The sequence below is a fragment of the Actinia tenebrosa genome, unplaced genomic scaffold (genome assembly GCF_029948245.1).
Source record: "Actinia tenebrosa isolate PJP-AT-01 unplaced genomic scaffold, QUT_ActTen_1.0 PGA_scaffold7__59_contigs__length_16204524, whole genome shotgun sequence".
NCBI classification, from domain to species: Eukaryota; Metazoa; Cnidaria; class Anthozoa; order Actiniaria; family Actiniidae; genus Actinia; species Actinia tenebrosa.
The window spans coordinates 1,818,261-1,835,057 of NW_028292584.1; the positions used below are offsets into that span (position 1 = coordinate 1,818,261).

Consider the following 16,797-nt stretch of genomic DNA (forward strand, 5'->3'; position numbering starts at 1 on the left):
ACAAATCCGGAGTTACGCAGGTCAAGCGTAAAAACCGGCAATATAAGCATGTTCTGCTTAAAGTACCGGACGATAAGCACATTCTGCGCAAAAAAATTCCATTGAGATACCATTTACACATTTTCTGCTGGAAAGCCTGTCAAAGACGCAGAATTTGCGTAGAATTATGTATGTTTAAGCGGAATATGCTTACTTATCAGGTAATTTTAAACGTTAGAGATGACAAACATGAGAAGTGTTCCGGTGACCTTGATAACCCTGCTTTATGTTTTTTTCTTCATACAACAGTATAGGTCAGTATAATTATCACTAGGCGGAAAAAAAACTAACTCAATGCGAATGAAATTAATTTAGTCTTCGAACCGGCGAAACCCGCGAATTTTCTATTTGCCTTTTAAGAGGCTTCTCCGAGTTATTAACGCTTCGAAAATACTGGTACGGGGAATCTAGTCTCTTACTTTACTTTCTTTAATAAGTGTAAAAGCTACAGGCATTTCTGTGCGCCATTAGTATTTTTACCTTTTTTCCATATTTCCTCCTTCATCTCACGCAATGTCGAAGTTTCACGCCATTTGGAGCAAAAAAAAAATCAATTCCATCATAAGATTAAAATACCAGCATATTTTGTATCAATAATCTTCCCTTGCAAGTGGTAGAATTTTTTTTAGAAAGAAAGCAAAAGCTAGATGTAGGTAATCCATTCTCGCGTAGTATATGGTTCTTGACGCGATTGTGAGTGGCGGCGAAATTTGATCACGGACCTGACATAGTTGATTAACTATGTGTCGCGTATGGCTTGAGGCGCGGGAATCGCTAACGTGCAAATGTTTCATAATATATCGTCGTAATAATACATATTTATTAGTCGTTAATATGTTCTACATCGACAACTGACTGAAAAGAAACTAGAACTATACTTTTAGCTAAATTTACGCTTTTGAAGACGGTCAACAACAATTACTATTTCAAAGCATTTTCCGCCGAAATGGCTGAAAAACCAGCAGACTGCTTGATTTGCAAATGCCATGAGGACCAGAGATGGTCTCGGCCTCTGTTTATAGACTAACTATCAAGTATGGCTTGAGCGAGGATTAGCGAAGCGTACTTGCAATGAGACGATACAAAGTTCAAACATACAAAGTCCTCTGAAACGGTTTGCCATTATCTCTATTGTTATTTACAAGTGTGTTTACAACTAGCCTTTGACTGGTTTTTTAATATAGATCGTTTTCACGCACGTGACCAAATCACTTGACAACCGTTGCTAGCCGCCATATTGGTGTACCAAAAGTGTAAACAAACCAAGAGCGTCTTGAGTGTGAAGATGGTTTTATGTATGATTGTTGGCTGCGCATCGAAAAGTGGAAGAGATAAAGGAGTTTATTTTGCAAGAGTACCTTCTATCGTTACTAGTCAAGGGGAAGAAGCTAAATATTTGTCAGAAGAAAGGCGATCGAGGTGGATCACAGCTATAAGCCGAGATGATCTGACGGAGGCGATTATCGAGAATGATCGAGTATGTGGCAAACACTTCGTAAGTGGAAGGGCTGCGAAACCTTGGGATAAATACAACATAGACTGGGTTCCAACTCTTCAATTAGGACACAAGAAAAAGCAGCGTTCAAATCTGGAAACAGCGGCAAAGAGAAGCGAGAGAGCGAGAAATCGCGAGCAAAAGAGGTCTTTGCCGTTTGACACTGAACACACTAGTGACGAAGAGCTGTTGGCAAAGCGAAAGAAACTGAATAAACCAGGTACTGAAGTTTTGAATATTGACTTCTGTACACCAGAAGAAGATGATTCAGAACAAAAGGATGCTGCCACTCAGACAGAGGAAGCAAAAATCTCCCAAGCAGGTACACAAACCGATGAGTTTGAATATCTTTTCGAGTCTCTTAAGCTGGACGATAATAAGCCATTTGACTGTTATGACTTTGAAAATAATGATGACAAAGTCTCCTTCTACACTGGATTACCCTCTTTTGATATATTAAACACAGTTTTTAAACACGTTTCACCGCACGTAAACCGAAGGACTCAAAGCCTGACACAGTTTCAAGAATTTGCTATGACACTGATGAAACTCAAACTTAACATGCCATTTCAAGATCTAAGCTATCGATTTTCGGTGTCTTTATCTACAGTCTCAAGAATTTTTTCTTCCTGGATGGTAGCTTTGGATATAAGATTACAACCATTAATCCACTGGCCAGAAAGGGAAGATTTGCACCGTACCATGCCCCAAAGTTTTCACTTTTCCTTTGGTAACAAAACCACTGTTATCATTGACTGTTTTGAGGTCTTTATTAACAGACCTTCAAACCTTTATGCCCGTGCACAAACTTTTTCTTCTTATAAGCACCACAATACAGTGAAAATACTCATTGGCATTTCACCACAAGGAAGTATCTCCTTTGTTTCAAAAGCCTGGGGAGGAAGAACTTCTGACAAGTTCCTGACAGAGAACTGTGGTTTAATGAAGATGCTAGTACCTGGAGATCTAGTCCTTGCAGACAGAGGCTTCACTATTCAAGAAAGCCTAATGTTTCACCGTGCACAGCTTGCCATCCCTGCGTTCACCAGGGGAAAAGACCAACTTGATCCTGTTGATGTGGAGCAAACACGTGGCATTGCTAATGTACGTATTCATGTGGAGAGAGTCATTGGACTTCTTCGGCGAAAGTACACAATATTTTCTGGCATTCTACCCATAGATTTCCTTCAGTGCAACCCTAATGATTCCAACGAAGATTCAAAACCAATGATTGACCGTATAATTAATGTATGTGCTGCTCTTGTAAACTTGTGCCCTGGAATAGTTGCATTTGATTGATTAAAACCAGAGAAATATATTGTGAGCCATTGTTCTTAGACAATGTAACATGTTTTGAATGAGAATTGGGGCTCACAATCATTTCTCTGTAAATTAATGCAGCAAATGTTACTATTACCCCTGATGCATTACTACACATAATACTTTTTAAAATGTTAACATACAGCGTGTTTCAGTTGAGTATGGAGGGCTGAGTTTTATTGAAAATTTTATCAATATGTTTTCGTGGGATAAAACTAATGTGGTCAAGCTAAGGCGGATCACTGAAGTTGTGATGGAAATGTGAAATACATGTAGGCATGTAAAAGTTTGAATTAGGCATGCACACTTTCATCGCAACTCCAACACAATCTATCTTTAGAAATCTTTGTATATGATTAAGTATCATGACATGTACATATGCTTTTTTGAAATTTTCTAATAGCATGAACACTAACTTTTTTAGGTCATTGTATTTCATAATTAACTCTTATAGTCAAACCTTTAGAGATAAATGTCTCATGAAATTAAAGAAATAGGCAATAATTTTTATTCCAAAATAAATGCCTCAAGAAGTTCAAGTGGTAGGGAAAAGTGTCAAATGACCAGCTTTAAGACAACTCAGCAAATGTGGCCGCATCCTTGGAATGATGAACTTCACAACTGGAGTTTTACCATAGGCTAGGCATGTGGCATATGCAATGGCAAACACACCACAATCACTCCCATTTTGCTGTTGCTGTACAGGTATATGAGAGATATTCTTGAAATTTGGACCTAGCAAATTCTTCGTGAGCTCAATTATCTCTTGTGAAATTGGTGATGTCATGCTGTCTAACAGGTTAACATACCCAGGAAGACAGCTAATAGATGTTAAGCATGCCCAGTGATTGTTATTCAAATGCACTATCTGAATGAAATCACCAGTAACAACACTGAACTGTCTGACAGGACCAAGGGTTGGTCTTTGGAAACCACTTACATTGCTGTTGTCTTTCATAAGCAGTACATGTGCTTCTTGGATCACAGAACAGTCTAACCATCCTGTTGGAGATGCAATAAGGTCAAACTCTGACTGTGTAAGCTTTCCAAGTGGCTTTTGTTTGTCACTGACACTGCTGTTGGTTCCTTGGATTTGTTTGACAAACTTGACACTTCCACTTTCTCTTTTCTTATTAGATTGTGCTTGATTCTTTTTACAATCTGGGCATAACCATGTGGAATTAACATTGTTTGGCATACGTTTAAGGCTTAAACAGGCCAAGTGAAAAAATGTTCCATTTTTGCACACAGGGTTATGGCACTCAATAAGCTTATCTGTATTCTTTGCCTTGCTCTTGCATATACAGATATCATCCAGGGCCAAGGCTTTAGAAGATGCTATTTTTTTCTTGCTTGATTGGGACTTGCCTTTAGAGTTTTTGAATTCAGGTAACAATCTGCAATTTGGGCAGTACCATGTTTTGGGTGTGGTTGTCAGTCCCAAGCATGAAAGATGAAACGTACTGATTGGGCACATGGGGTTGGCACAACAGACACATGATCTATCTTGGGCAGTTCTACAAAAGCAAATAGCCCCACTTGCTGTTGGCTCACTTCTTTTTGAAGTATGCCTTCTAGTGGACCATTTTCCAAGCACTTCAGGTAAGACACAGGTTCTCCAAAAAGTGGTGAGCTTTGGCAATGCAATTTCCCAGTGTTCTTTGTCTGGGAATATTCTCGGCTGGACAAGTGTCGTACTCCCATCATCTCCAAATGCACATACAACAAAGTCACAGTAATCTTTGTGTAAAGTAAACAGCTGCTGCTGAACTTGATAGTAATACTGGTGATCATGCTTAAGGGTAAACATTTCATTGTTATCTTTTAGTAGACAACATGATGACTTTGATAGATAGCTATTAAAGTCACAGTCCTCAATGCAAAAAGGGCATTTCACCTCCCCACATCCTTCTCCACAACAGTCACAAGAACATAAGAAGTCAGGTGTCGCATGTATATATGGATAAGCTTCATTGATAAACAGACCACACTTCTGAACCTTGAAATTGGTGTGCTTCCCTTTCATTATTTGTTCATAGGCCTTGATAGCATCTTCCTCATGTTTACAACCATGAACAGTGGCTTTAGTGGTAAACTTGGCTAGCTCTGGGTAACAAATTGATTGTATTAGAGACAGGGAGGGCAAAGCAGGATCTGAGTGGCATGCAGCCTTACTTTGAGAAGCTCCAATTCGTCCAGCTCTGTGTTTGAAAAAGTTATGTCCTTTTGACTGTTTTAAGGTATCTCTCTCAATTTGTTCTATGTGATTTTTTGAAATTTCAATCTTTATGCCTTGACAGACCTTTATAAGCTCTGGATATGATAGATCTAAGTATTCCTTTTTACAAAGATCATTTACTGTTGGAACAGATCTGCTTTTCAGCACAAAGCTACTTGAGAATGGAGAAATCAAGCTTAGAACCACGGCCTTGTTTTGACTCTTGTTGATTTCCGCGTAGAAAGCATCCATTTCCGGTTCTGTAGGAGCTTTGCATTCTTTTGAATAAGACTTTAATGTTCCTAAAACTTGTGTTGACTTGCTTTGACTGGGAATATCGTTATGATAATCGATTTTTTTCTCTAAGTCCGACTTCATTTTTCGTGCAGAAGTAAAATTGATATCTCGTACTCTAGCATAATCAACTTGTTTCACGTAGGTTGGCAAAATCCACGTGCACTTTACTTGGGTACAGGATAACTTGCCGTTTATTTTCGTCCAGGCTTCTAGGTAAAATAGTACGCTAGCTACGTGAGAACACGACTCACCAAGACCCGCTTTACAACCTAAACAGTGACAAGAAATTATGTTCCCCTGTTTTTCTGTGATTATCCATACTGGGATCAGAGCATCGTTCATTCGCTGAGAATGTCTCACCTTCGCGACAACAACAAACTTGTCAGAAATGATGTGGCCTTCTACGCTTGCAATAAATCCGGAGACCATCTGATTATAAGCTTCCAGACTACGAAAAGCTTTAAACTGTTGGTTTGTGTAGAAACTTGTTTCTAGGACGAGATAAAATAGCAGATCTGTAGATTCTACTGGAGGTAAACAGTCCGGCTCAAAAAGGTTGCTGTCAACTAACACGGGGTCGATTCCAATCGACGAAATTTTATCAAGATAACGCCGTTTCACTCGAGTTTCCAGCTTCTTGGCATACTCAGATAGAGGTATTGAAGATAAATTTTCGCTAAACTCTTTTTTTTCCTTTTCCCCGGCAACATATTCCATATTATTCAGAGCACTTCGCTAGTCATGGCATGATTGTTACACACATGTTTTTGCATAGTCACGCTATCGAGGTACACCAATATGGCGACCGGAAATTGATGACGACACGTGAAAACGATCTATTGGGACTTTCCATGTTGCTTTTTGATTCTACTAGAATTTTATCGAGTACGTGATTGACGTCTGTTTAGCTTGTCTCCTTAAAGTGCCCCTTGGACGAAAATTGCTATCTTTTCGTACAAACTTGAAACTTCGTCCAAATAATCCATACTACCCTATTAATCACCTGTAGAAATTTTTTCTTCATATTCCGACGGGAAGTTTGAAAATTTTGCGTTTTTACTACCGGCCGCCATTAATTTTTCATCTCACGGCCAAAAGGATTATTTTCGGTCAGCGGTGTTCTCGCGACATCATTTACTCTACTCATTCCAAAACGCTGGCGTCTTTCCTCTTGTTTCTTCGTAAAGTTAGAGAGTTAAAAGCTAGTTTACTGTAGATTTTTTTAAAGTTTTCACGCTCATATCAGCGACCGAGTACGATATTTTCCTTGTCGACATTTCTGTTGCTTCAAAAACATGGAAAATGTCAACAGCGTCGAGATATACGACTGTGAAGAGCTCGAACCTAATGCCAACGAAGAAGAGATCGCTGAGTTCAACGAGCAATCCAGAATCGAGCTCGAAGAAGAAGAGACGCTAAGAAGAAGATTTTGTGGGGAGTCCAGGCAATGGTAAGACACTTAAAACTTTAATTAAGCAAGGACAAATCACAAGTGAAGTTAAGCCGTCTTCGACAATACGCAGAAGCAGCAAACAAATTTTCATGGGAAGATTAAGGAACGCATATAAAAACGAGCCAATCTGTATGTTCTAATCTTTCTTGAGTTGTTTAAAAAACAAACTAGTGGGGTTCTTTGTTTGTGTTAGGTGATGTTGCTCTCATTTGAACATTTTTTATTCAAAGGACAAGTGCAAATTATGATGAAGAAAATCCGAGTTTCGTGATATTTCTATAAGGATATATAGGTACATTTGTTTTGATACGATCTTACCTAGGTGCACTTGTTCTAATTGTTGCCTAACTCTAGTGACAAAGCAAGAAGAGTGCTTTTGTTGCAATGACATCATGAGATGTATGGACAAACTGAATGAACTGGATCAACAAGTTCAATGTATTACATGTCATCCTGGCTTTGAATCTGTGTGTCTAGACAAGTATGTTCTGGAAACCGCTGCAGTGGGACTGAAGACAAGAAGGAACAGGAGTTATACTATTCTTAGAGAATAGGGCTTTGCTAAAGAATCAGAGTAAGTATTGATTGAGCTTTACTGAGGTCTCTTCAGGCTCCAGGATTAACAGAAAATGTCCAATATTTTGTTATGCTATGTATACAGTAATAAGAATAGCTGGCAAAAGCCCAAATAATATAATACGAATCATACCCAGAACCAATTATTTCATTGGGACTGAATTCATTCAGCATATGCATTATATAAAAATGAATAATAGCTAGTAGACTTTTTGGCCCAGTACTTCTTAGATTTTGTACTCTGTCTACCTATGCTTGCATTCAATATGCTAATACACCTAGCATAGTATATAATTATTTTGAAATTTGTATCGTAATTGAATTGATAATGAAAAAATCAAAATGTTTAATAAATACTCCTTCATCTTTCAGATTTCTTCAATCTGTTGCATACAGACAATTTTTTCGATTCATATGGGATTTCACTGGAAATTCAAAAAGACTACCTCTGCCCTGTTGTGTTTATAATAGCATACGAATAGCATTTCCATCTGAAGATGGAAGTTATAGAGGCTTCCTGGAAGAAGACGAAGGACAAGTAGTGTCAAACGAAGAGTCAGAAAGTGAAGAACAATCAGATGAATGAACTGAAACTAAAACGAATCCTATGAACAATAGTAAGATAGTGAGTAATAAATCTGTCAAGAATATGTTATACCATCTGACATCCATAAGCAAATTCACAATTGTGTTCAACATTTTTGTGATGATTTTTTACGATTACTTCATATGCTACTTGTCATATAAACGGTTGCATTCCTCTTTGTCATGGCCCTTCATTGGTTGCCCGCATTTTCTGCAGTGAGGTGCTCTTCTGTCATTTCGTGCAGCATTTTTTTCTTGTGTCAAGTTTTGCAATTGTTCCTCTGAAATAAAATTATATAAGAACCTTAGGGAATACAGAGACATTATTCATTCAACAATTACAAAACCTTCCATGTGAGGTACTGTTACCATTTTTATGCAAGTGTGATTCTAACTTTGCAAATTTTCACCTTTTTTTAATATTGAACAGTCATGTTATTCTAGAAATACGAATATATTACCTGTACATGTGGGTGGGACAAGTTGTGTTTCTTTTCCTTTTCTGTTTTGATGCTTGTTAATTGCCTCTTCCTTTGTTTCTTTATCCAACATACTATGCATAGGTTCTGGCACACTCTCCTCCAGCTCTATTCTCAACTGTTTAAGATCAGCTCTAGGTGTTTCAACCAGGCATTTGAATATATCGTCCACATAGTCTGAAATAATAGGAATAAAGTTTGAGACATTTTTTCTCTTATAGTACAGATTTTGAAAAAGTTTACAACTTTGTTTACTTATTTCATTTTTTTTTCTAAGAACCATTTAATTGATAGAGCATTACAAGTTAATTACTTTTTGTGGAGTTGGTATAGAACACCGAACAATCCATTAAGTGTTTCCACTGAACTATTTCTGTTTTTCTCACTGCGACCTCGCAGAAAAAAAGTTTTCTTATGGCACTTGTTCTAGTTCATGGGAAAAATCAGATTTAAAATACTTTGTACTTACCATAATTCTGGGGTACTCTCACTTCACGAACTGTCCCTTCCCCATTCTTGTATTTGGCATAGACTACTTTCAACTTCTTATCTCCATGATCATCAATTTTTGATTCTCTGTCACAATTATAGTTAAAGTGAAGGGCAGCTAGTATTGTCCTGAAAGGAAGTACATTTAACCATTTTAGTTTCTCCTTTTGTTATTTTTAGCTATTGCTGTAAAGGAAGGACAAACTTCAGTGTTTTGTATTGGTGGAGTGCATTTAAACCTATTTTGGAAAAACATCATGTGAAAATGTAGTCTTACCTGCAGAAGCATGAATGAAATGATAAAAGAAAGACATGAAAAGTCTTTTATCTCTTCATTATTTCTTTTCACTAAATTAAATATACATGCTACTGCTCATTTTTCATATGACAAACTTCTTGCAACAAGGTGCAATTCATTGGTAAGGGAGCATCAATGTACAAATACTGTCAACAAACAAGTAACTTACCTACTAAACATGCCCAAATAAGAGAGTGACAGCATCTTTGGCGCAAACTGGTTGACCACAGAGTGAAAGCCTTCTAGGGAGCTTGTTTGTGCAATGGGAGAAGCATTTTTGATTGCTTTGCTTAGACTGACTTTGGTGAGTTTTTCAAATATCTTTTCATATGCCTCTGAACCTATGGAAGTGTTATTCAAATTATAGCATGGATAATTTCATCATAAGGTCTATTTAAATTATAGCATGGATAATTTCATCATAAGTTACATTAAAAATAGCATATTTACTTTTAGTGAGCTACACTCTAGGAGTAGCTAGGATTCCATGTGTGCATTTATTGAACAGTTGGTTTGGCAGGCCAGTGTGTTTGTTGATGATGTGATAGAGGAAGGCTTGGAATTTTGCCAACTTGACTGCACCTAAATGCGCTGGTGTTGACATTACTGCCCAATAAAAAATGCCGAACACATGCTTTACGCCAATGACCTATTACTTCACATGATTTTACTTTGGCAAGTTTGGTGATGATTTTCTGTATTTCTAAAAAAACAAGTTTTCATAAATACATGAACAAGAAAAAAGGGGCAACATGTTTTAAGGACATCCATCTCTTTTAACCAATCATTTCCACTAAATAAGTGATATTGTGTATCCTTGTTACAGCTTTTCTCTTGAAAACATGTGATTAGTGGGGGGAATCAAATTTGGCTTGAAATGGAAACAACAGTTAATGCCAACACAATATAGGTATGTGTACTATATAACTACCACATACTTTTTGCTATGTGCCATAAATCAAAGTAATGGCAGATTGTAGGCTTTCCATTGTCTTTGCATAATTTTGGACATTCTTCTTTCATCCATTTGGTGATAGATGTGTGACGGTCTGATATGAACTGTTTTATCAGCATCCCTGTGGTGAGGAGGTACATAATGGACCTTTGGTGGCCAAGGAATTCCATTTGGGAACTGCTTCCAGCTTCATTTGCCTGTAAGAATAAAATCATGAGTCTAATAATAAATGGCCACTAACAGAAAACAAATATTCCCTTTAATATTGTTATTATATTTTTACTATTGTTGTTATTACAGTTAGCTGTACTTACAATAATAACAATGTTATAGTAATAATATTAACAACAATAAGAATTAGAATAAGTGGAACTTAGTAAAAAAAATATAAGCTATATCCCCTCCCCCCAATCTGCCCCTTTAGTTACAAATTCTAAATGTGATCAAAATTCACCTAAATGAGAACTATGTTGATGATGAGGCCCAACGTACAACAGAAGATAGTATAAGTGCCATATTTGGCCGAGTGTCCCATGCTATCATGGCGAGCATCTCCTGCCAAATCCACTTCTACCCCATTTAATTTGTCTATTAGACCTTGTTGGTACTGCCGCCAGAATGAGACAATTGCTGGTATTAACAAATGTCTCTGATGATAATAGTAGGTCGTTTCATTATAGACCATTACGTTGATGTGCCTCAGCACCAGTAGCACTTTCCTGATGGAGGCCCCAGCTGTCAAAATGCCAAAACTTAAAGGACAACTGACCCTCCAAAATGACCCATTTTTAAGAGGAACTACATCATTTGAGAAGTCCAAAAATCCAGTTTTTAAAGGGGATAGAGCATCCATTTTTCTAAAACAATTTTTTGAAAACATCGCATATATCGCTCTGGTGGCCGCCATCTTGCGCTTTTATCGCGGGCTCAGAAAAATAGCGTAATGACGTCACAACGTCACAAGAGTTCAAGCTTCCAGTTGTTTGCCTGACTTCTTCCTCAGTTTCTTATACTTTTTACTCAATATTTTGCGAAAAAATACAACTTGGTCATCAAATTAAAGGCATGTCAGAATCTAATTCTTCTTCCGAAGGCTCGGACGGCTCGGGAGACGATTTCGCTCAAGAATTTTTCGGAATGGACGACGAATTTGGTTTACGGCCATATCAGTTTGAACCAGAAATAGAAATCTCCTCAGATGAAGAGTTCAGAGAAGGATCTGACAGTGACATTATTGAAGACGATGAACAAGAGAACAATCGACTTACAAATTCAGATTGGTAAGTCGTACCTCTGTCTTATCACAAAACTGAACTACATATCCATTTTATATAAAATCGTATCTTGCCACTCGTGTTCTTGCAATCTGTTCTTTAGATATTGGTATGCATGAATCCAGTTTGCGACCAAAAGCAATACCAACTTTCACAATTTTAATTAAAAACATGTTTAAAAACATCGCTTGATAGTCAATAAGTTATATACTGCAGGATATAGATACAGGGATATAGTTGTGTCACAAGTTGTGTATGTATATTCTCACTTGGGACAATCGTTGATAATGTTCAAAGATACTAAGAATTGTTTTATTTCTGTTAAATAGGTGTACCTGTGGTAGCTGCCAAATTATGGATTCAATATCTGAATGCATTTGTTGCCAAGAAATCGAAAAAGTGGTTGCAACATGCCAGTCTGTTGTTGAAGATGGAGATGCTGATGAACCACCACCATGCATTACTCAACATCCTGGATTCTTACCTGTTTGTGCCAATAAGTATGTTCTTCGAACCGCATGGGCTCAGTACAAACAGCAGTACAGTAATGCGTATGAAGGCCCAGAGCACAAGCAGTACAGACACATTGCATATAGGCAACTAGCAAGATGGTGCTGGGGAGTTCTTGGAAAGGAAGTTCGGGTTGTTCTGCCCTCTTGTGCTGTCATGTGCATCAGAGCACACTTCCCTCCCCCTGGACTAGAGGAGGACTTTGAATTTGAAGGTTTTCACTATGCAGATGATTAGCTTGGCCTAAAGTTACATGGAGTTATTATATACATTTTATTTATTCCTTACTTCATTTCATATACACAGAGTGGATTTTTTTCTATCAGGATTTCTGAATTGATAAATTGAAAAGGAAAACATGGAAAGGCTGAGACCAAAATGTATAAGAGTAGTCATGAATTTATTTTTAGATGAAGTACATATAGAAAGTTGTTTATATAAATGTTTTGTAGGTTTTGCATATTTTATTATTTAAAAACAACTACACCTAGACAAAATATCCAGCTGAATAGAGAACCTAGTGTACAAAGCACTAGTGGACAAAATCATGAGCTAACCAAGCAAATTTTGCAGTTATACTAGACATGGATAACCAATATTTCCTGGGCACCAATTTGTCTGAAAACAAGGCTAGTCAGTATTGTTTATAAAGAATTTGCCTTGAAGTAGCATGCTATAATGGATTCAAAAATTGTGCTAAATGAAAAAAATATTCTCTTGGTGATAGAATCCCACCCCATCTTAGAATCTCGGTACTGACTAGTCTCATTGTCAGACAAATTGGCACTAGGAAATCTTGGCATCCAGGCTTGTCAGCCATTTATGGCTCATATATTTTTTTTCCAGGCAAATAGGCCCTTTGCAGCTCAGTAATCATGTGCTGATTAATTCACTGAGAGCAAATGAATGAACATCTTGATTCCCATGAGTGAAAGCGAAAGTCACTATTCAGCTGGAATTTTTTCTATACTACATTCATACTGGGAGAGACCCCATATATAATGGAGCGTAGATAGTTAAAGAAAAGACCTCTTTTAAGATTTCATTTAAAAGTCAATCGTTTCCTAAGTGGTAATGATATTTTAATACAATTTTCATCTGAACATCTAAAAACTGCAAACTTATCTACCACTTTAATCAGGTCCCCTTCACATTAATTACATATTTTGTTTATAGCAGTTTTACTTGGGTCTGTCATGTACCTTCCCATTTGTAGAAGCATTGTAATTATTACCAGTAATGAACACAACTGTTCAAAGATGAGGGGGATTGGGACGACAGGCTTACTTGACAGTTCTTTCAAAACAGCTATTCACTAGAGTACAATCACTAAAAGAGTGCCAATGATGCTTTGCATTATTTTCTACTAAATAGTGTTAATTAAAAATAGGAAATGGTTAGAATTAGCATCACTTAACACTACACATTTTAGTGTTTGTAGTCTCTACTACATTCCATTTAAATTAATTACCTAGAAAATCTTGACCAGTGTCGTTCAATCAATTCCTGTTTGTCTGGGGCAGGAACACTAGCAATGTTTCTTGGTAATTCAACCTCTTCAATTGGGTCAACCCCTGCAGCCTCCATGCCACCCTCACAAATTTCAAGTACTTTCAGTTGTAGCTCAGGGAGGAAAGCATAGCTTTTTCTTTGTAAGACTGGCTTAACAACCCAGCGCTTGTGCATCTTAGGGAAGCACTTGCGATAACGAGCTTCTCCACTCCTTGGGCCTTTTTGAACAATTGCTTGAATTCTAGCTGTATTGAAATTGTTGTCAATGGCAGCAAGTTGAGTACGAGCAACCATTCCCTTGTAAGAGAAGTGCTCTCTTTTTGAGCAATACTTCAGCATCATCGAATGATAAACTTCAAGCCCTCCTGTGTGACAAAAGTCGGTCAATCTTGCCAAGTCATTAAGTAACTTTGGTTGAAGGACAACCTCTTCTAGGGCCACATGAGCTGGTGACCCCGGCTTGATCCAGTGTGTGGTGCGCACTTGTCTGCAGGTTAGGGGAGGATGGGCACACTTTTTGAATACCTCTGCATCCTTCCAGGAATGCTTGTTCACGCAATGGTGAGCAACAGATTTCCACTTCTCTCTCAAAAGTTGTACATCCCCATTACATGTAGCAGCACACCACCAAAGATGGTTTGAAATGGATTGTATCCAGGGTGCCAGCTCTTGGTTTTTCTTCAATTTTGCTTTCTTGTTCAGCTATTTTACAATTGACTTGGAAAGATGCCACACATCATACTGGTGTTTGATGTGGCTAAAATCTTTTGCCATAGTGCTGGTGATGGATGTGTGTCTGTCAGTTGTGATACATTTTATACTGACCGTGTCTTCTAAAGTGTTCAAACACCTTAGAAACCCCTCTTTCTCCATAGCATTGGAGCTGGTTACTTCAGAGACTTGAACAATGCTGAAGGTGGCAATTTTCCCTGTGCTTGTCTCCATCATAGTATATGTGCCACATTTAGCACTATGGCCAGGACTGTCACTTCGGCCATCACCATTGAGATTTACTATGTCCTTATTTGACAGCTCTTCAATTACAGCAGCCTCCTCTCTCTTCCAAGCATCATTAACAACAGGAAATAGGTAACGTTCCTGATGTCTGTAAAAGACCCTCTCACTCAGAAATTTTAGGCCAAGACAGGATGCAAAGTTTTGAAGTCTGGTAAAAGTATTACCAGTAAATAATATTGATGAGGAAATCAACAAGTTCCCAATAGCTAAGCGATTTAACATTGGCTGTGAGTACCATGTCAAAGCATGATGTTTCATACATGTAGTTGTCACAATAAGTAGGCTGCCTTGACATACAAAGTTGACATCAGCGACAGGTGCTCCACAGCTTCTACAAAACTTGAATAACTGCTGCAAACAAGAGTTAAATACCAAATATTTAGGTTCTTTGATATGGTTTTCAAGAGTTTTATTGCAGTCTTTGTTTTCTGGCTCTAATTCACTGTCCGTTGTTGAAACTGTCTCTTGCGATGAAACAATGAAACCATCATCATCGTCACTTAGTGGGAGTCCCTCTTCCTCTGAAAACAAAGACTTTTCTGACTTTTGTGGAGACACTGTTGGCATTGACTTTACTGGTGAGGGGTGATAGCTAGTACTGTAGCTGTGGTCGTGGAAGCTCACACTGAGTATTTCATCTCTACTGATGTTTGGTGAAGGGGAGGGATTGTAAACTGTTGTTGTGTCGGCATCTTTATAGTATCCAGGCTCTGTCTGAGTTGATGCAGTGGATGTTACAACATATCTACAACCAAGGCAACACTGAACACCAATCTCCTTACAAAGTGGTTCAGGAGAGAACTCTGGTGTTTCCATACTTGGTGGATCTTCACACGAGGGATTTATTGTGGCACATAGCTGCTCCACATTCTTTGAAAATACAAAAATAAACAATGTTTTCAACAATACTATAAACCATTCTTCGAGGCCTACTTTACCTTAAATAATACAAAATAAACATATTAACCAACAATGCTATAAATTATTCTTCCGTGGTCATTTATCCAAGCAAATTTGGAATATTACGGCAACATTGTTATGGTTTACGAATAAATATCAAATGTAAACTAAACACGTGCAAATAACCATTTTGAAAATTTCAAGTATCGATCAAATATTACTAGCTATACTTATGATTTTAAGCAACATTTCATCTATGAAAGCATAAATAGCTAATGATTGATGACTCGCTTCGGTATGCATTAATAAGTCTTTTTCATGAGTGATTATTTCGAAAAACAATGTAAACTATGTTATGTATAAATGACATGTTATCTCACCTCTTCGTTTTGTTTGCGTTTGAGCCGGTTCTCTGATGTAGCTCTTCTTTTAGCTGGCTTGCAAAAATTGAATACTGACGGAACAGCATCGCTCTTTAATCTCCGGTTAACTGCTCCATCAGATCCACTTCAAAGCATGAATCCTCGAAGTGATCGCTGCAAACGTAGCAGTTCTTCAAAGGCGGCAGGTTCTCTCTCTTTATCCGCGCTATCCATGCCTTCTGAAGAGCTATTTTGTTAGGAATTTTGTGGTAGCTAACAGACTCAGTTTTGGAAGAATGGTTGGTGCATTCTGGCACACAACAATGGACCATCTGGATTAAGAAACTTACTCTAACTTAGACTATTAAAAGATCGACTAGCACTCGAAATATACAAACTCAACAAGTTTGGAATGCAAGCTTCACGTTGTGACGTCACGGCATTAATGCGGTAATTTATTGCGGGCTCAAATATGGCGCTCTTCTATTGCTATTTTTCGCGAATTGATTATTTCTTTTCGGCGACATAGAAGCTGTATCAGAGTTCAAAGTTGAATTTATGTGATCTATGTACGTTGTAGTTTTATATGAAAAACGGCAATTTTTGGGGTCAGTTGTCCTTTAATAGAATGTTTACGGCTGGGAATTTTCCCAATATTAAGGGCTGACTAAGCCAAGTGCTGGTCTTTTTGCATTTACTGCAAAGTGTAGTGACAGTTATCATTGTCCCAGTCTGTTTCGTGGAAATTGATGGCTTGGGGTGACAACACAGGTGGCAAAATTGAAATAACAAGAGCAGGTTAGATAGAAACACAATACACTTTGGTTGCTCTCTACAATCTTTTCCTTCTGTGGTCAATCTAAAGTGGAAAAAATATATATATATATATAAACACTGTGATGCCTTTTCAAGGTAAAAGCCCTGCCCCCTCCCCCCCCGAAATCATTCTGGGGCTACCATAGAGTTTTGCTTTGAGTGCTTGCATAAAACATTCAGCAACAAGTAAAATTCACAGGAT

The 16,797-nt window shown here is 37.8% G+C and overlaps 6 protein-coding genes and 1 pseudogene across 7 annotated transcripts in view; 4 read left to right on the forward strand and 3 right to left on the reverse strand.

The window, feature by feature from the left end:
- The window catches only part of LOC116297271 (protein arginine N-methyltransferase 1), a 45,549-nt gene that overhangs the window by 20,446 nt on the left and 8,306 nt on the right, over positions 1–16,797 (forward strand). The gene's annotated exons all lie outside the window — the stretch shown is intronic.
- LOC148905315 (uncharacterized) lies at positions 1,228–3,358 on the forward strand. The gene has a single exon (XM_089040425.1). It carries the CDS (start codon positions 1,325–1,327, stop codon positions 2,831–2,833), a length of 1,509 nt encoding a protein of 502 aa, XP_088896551.1. The 5' UTR covers positions 1,228–1,324; the 3' UTR covers positions 2,834–3,358.
- LOC148905316 (uncharacterized) lies at positions 3,004–6,209 on the reverse strand. The gene has a single exon (XM_089040423.1). It carries the CDS (start codon positions 6,084–6,086, stop codon positions 3,390–3,392), a length of 2,697 nt encoding a protein of 898 aa, XP_088896549.1. The 5' UTR covers positions 6,087–6,209; the 3' UTR covers positions 3,004–3,389.
- LOC148905317 (uncharacterized) lies at positions 6,494–7,984 on the forward strand (annotated as a pseudogene). The gene is made up of 3 exons (XR_016121766.1): positions 6,494–6,819; positions 7,145–7,396; positions 7,771–7,984. The product of XR_016121766.1 is annotated as an uncharacterized LOC148905317 (transcript).
- On the reverse strand, positions 7,978–9,525 carry LOC148905318 (uncharacterized). Its single transcript, XM_089040429.1, has 4 exons — positions 9,419–9,525; positions 8,932–9,080; positions 8,445–8,639; positions 7,978–8,264 (listed from the first exon to the last, which is right to left on the reverse strand). The coding sequence occupies exons 1-4, from the start codon at positions 9,451–9,453 to the stop codon at positions 8,131–8,133; spliced, it is 513 nt and encodes a 170-aa protein (XP_088896555.1). The 5' UTR covers positions 9,454–9,525; the 3' UTR covers positions 7,978–8,130.
- Positions 11,142–13,473, forward strand: LOC148905319 (uncharacterized). The gene is made up of 2 exons (XM_089040428.1): positions 11,142–11,484; positions 11,808–13,473. Exons 1-2 carry the CDS (start codon positions 11,270–11,272, stop codon positions 12,223–12,225), a joined length of 633 nt encoding a protein of 210 aa, XP_088896554.1. The 5' UTR covers positions 11,142–11,269; the 3' UTR covers positions 12,226–13,473.
- On the reverse strand, positions 13,251–16,061 carry LOC148905320 (uncharacterized). Its single transcript, XM_089040427.1, has 2 exons — positions 15,798–16,061; positions 13,251–15,387 (listed from the first exon to the last, which is right to left on the reverse strand). Exon 2 carries the CDS (start codon positions 15,331–15,333, stop codon positions 14,203–14,205), a length of 1,131 nt encoding a protein of 376 aa, XP_088896553.1. The 5' UTR covers positions 15,334–15,387; positions 15,798–16,061; the 3' UTR covers positions 13,251–14,202.

Excerpts from the sequence above, each read along its gene's own strand:
- LOC148905315 (XM_089040425.1), top strand. The coding sequence starts at position 1,325 with ATGGTTTTATGTATGATTGTTGGCTGCGCATCGAAAAGTGGAAGAGAT.
- LOC148905316 (XM_089040423.1), bottom strand. The coding sequence starts at position 6,086 with ATGGAATATGTTGCCGGGGAAAAGGAAAAAAAAGAGTTTAGCGAAAAT.
- LOC148905318 (XM_089040429.1), bottom strand. The coding sequence starts at position 9,453 with ATGCTGTCACTCTCTTATTTGGGCATGTTTAGTAG. Across the intron at positions 8,640-8,931 it reads GAGAGTACCCCAGAATTATG|ACTATGTGGACGATATATTC; the intron begins GTAAGTACAAAG and ends CTATTATTTCAG. Across the intron at positions 8,265-8,444 it reads TGTCCCACCCACATGTACAG|AGGAACAATTGCAAAACTTG; the intron begins GTAATATATTCG and ends ATTTTATTTCAG.
- LOC148905319 (XM_089040428.1), top strand. The coding sequence starts at position 11,270 with ATGTCAGAATCTAATTCTTCTTCCGAAGGCTCGGACGGCTCGGGAGAC. Across the intron at positions 11,485-11,807 it reads CGACTTACAAATTCAGATTG|GTGTACCTGTGGTAGCTGCC; the intron begins GTAAGTCGTACC and ends TCTGTTAAATAG.
- LOC148905320 (XM_089040427.1), bottom strand. The coding sequence starts at position 15,333 with ATGGAAACACCAGAGTTCTCTCCTGAACCACTTTGTAAGGAGATTGGT.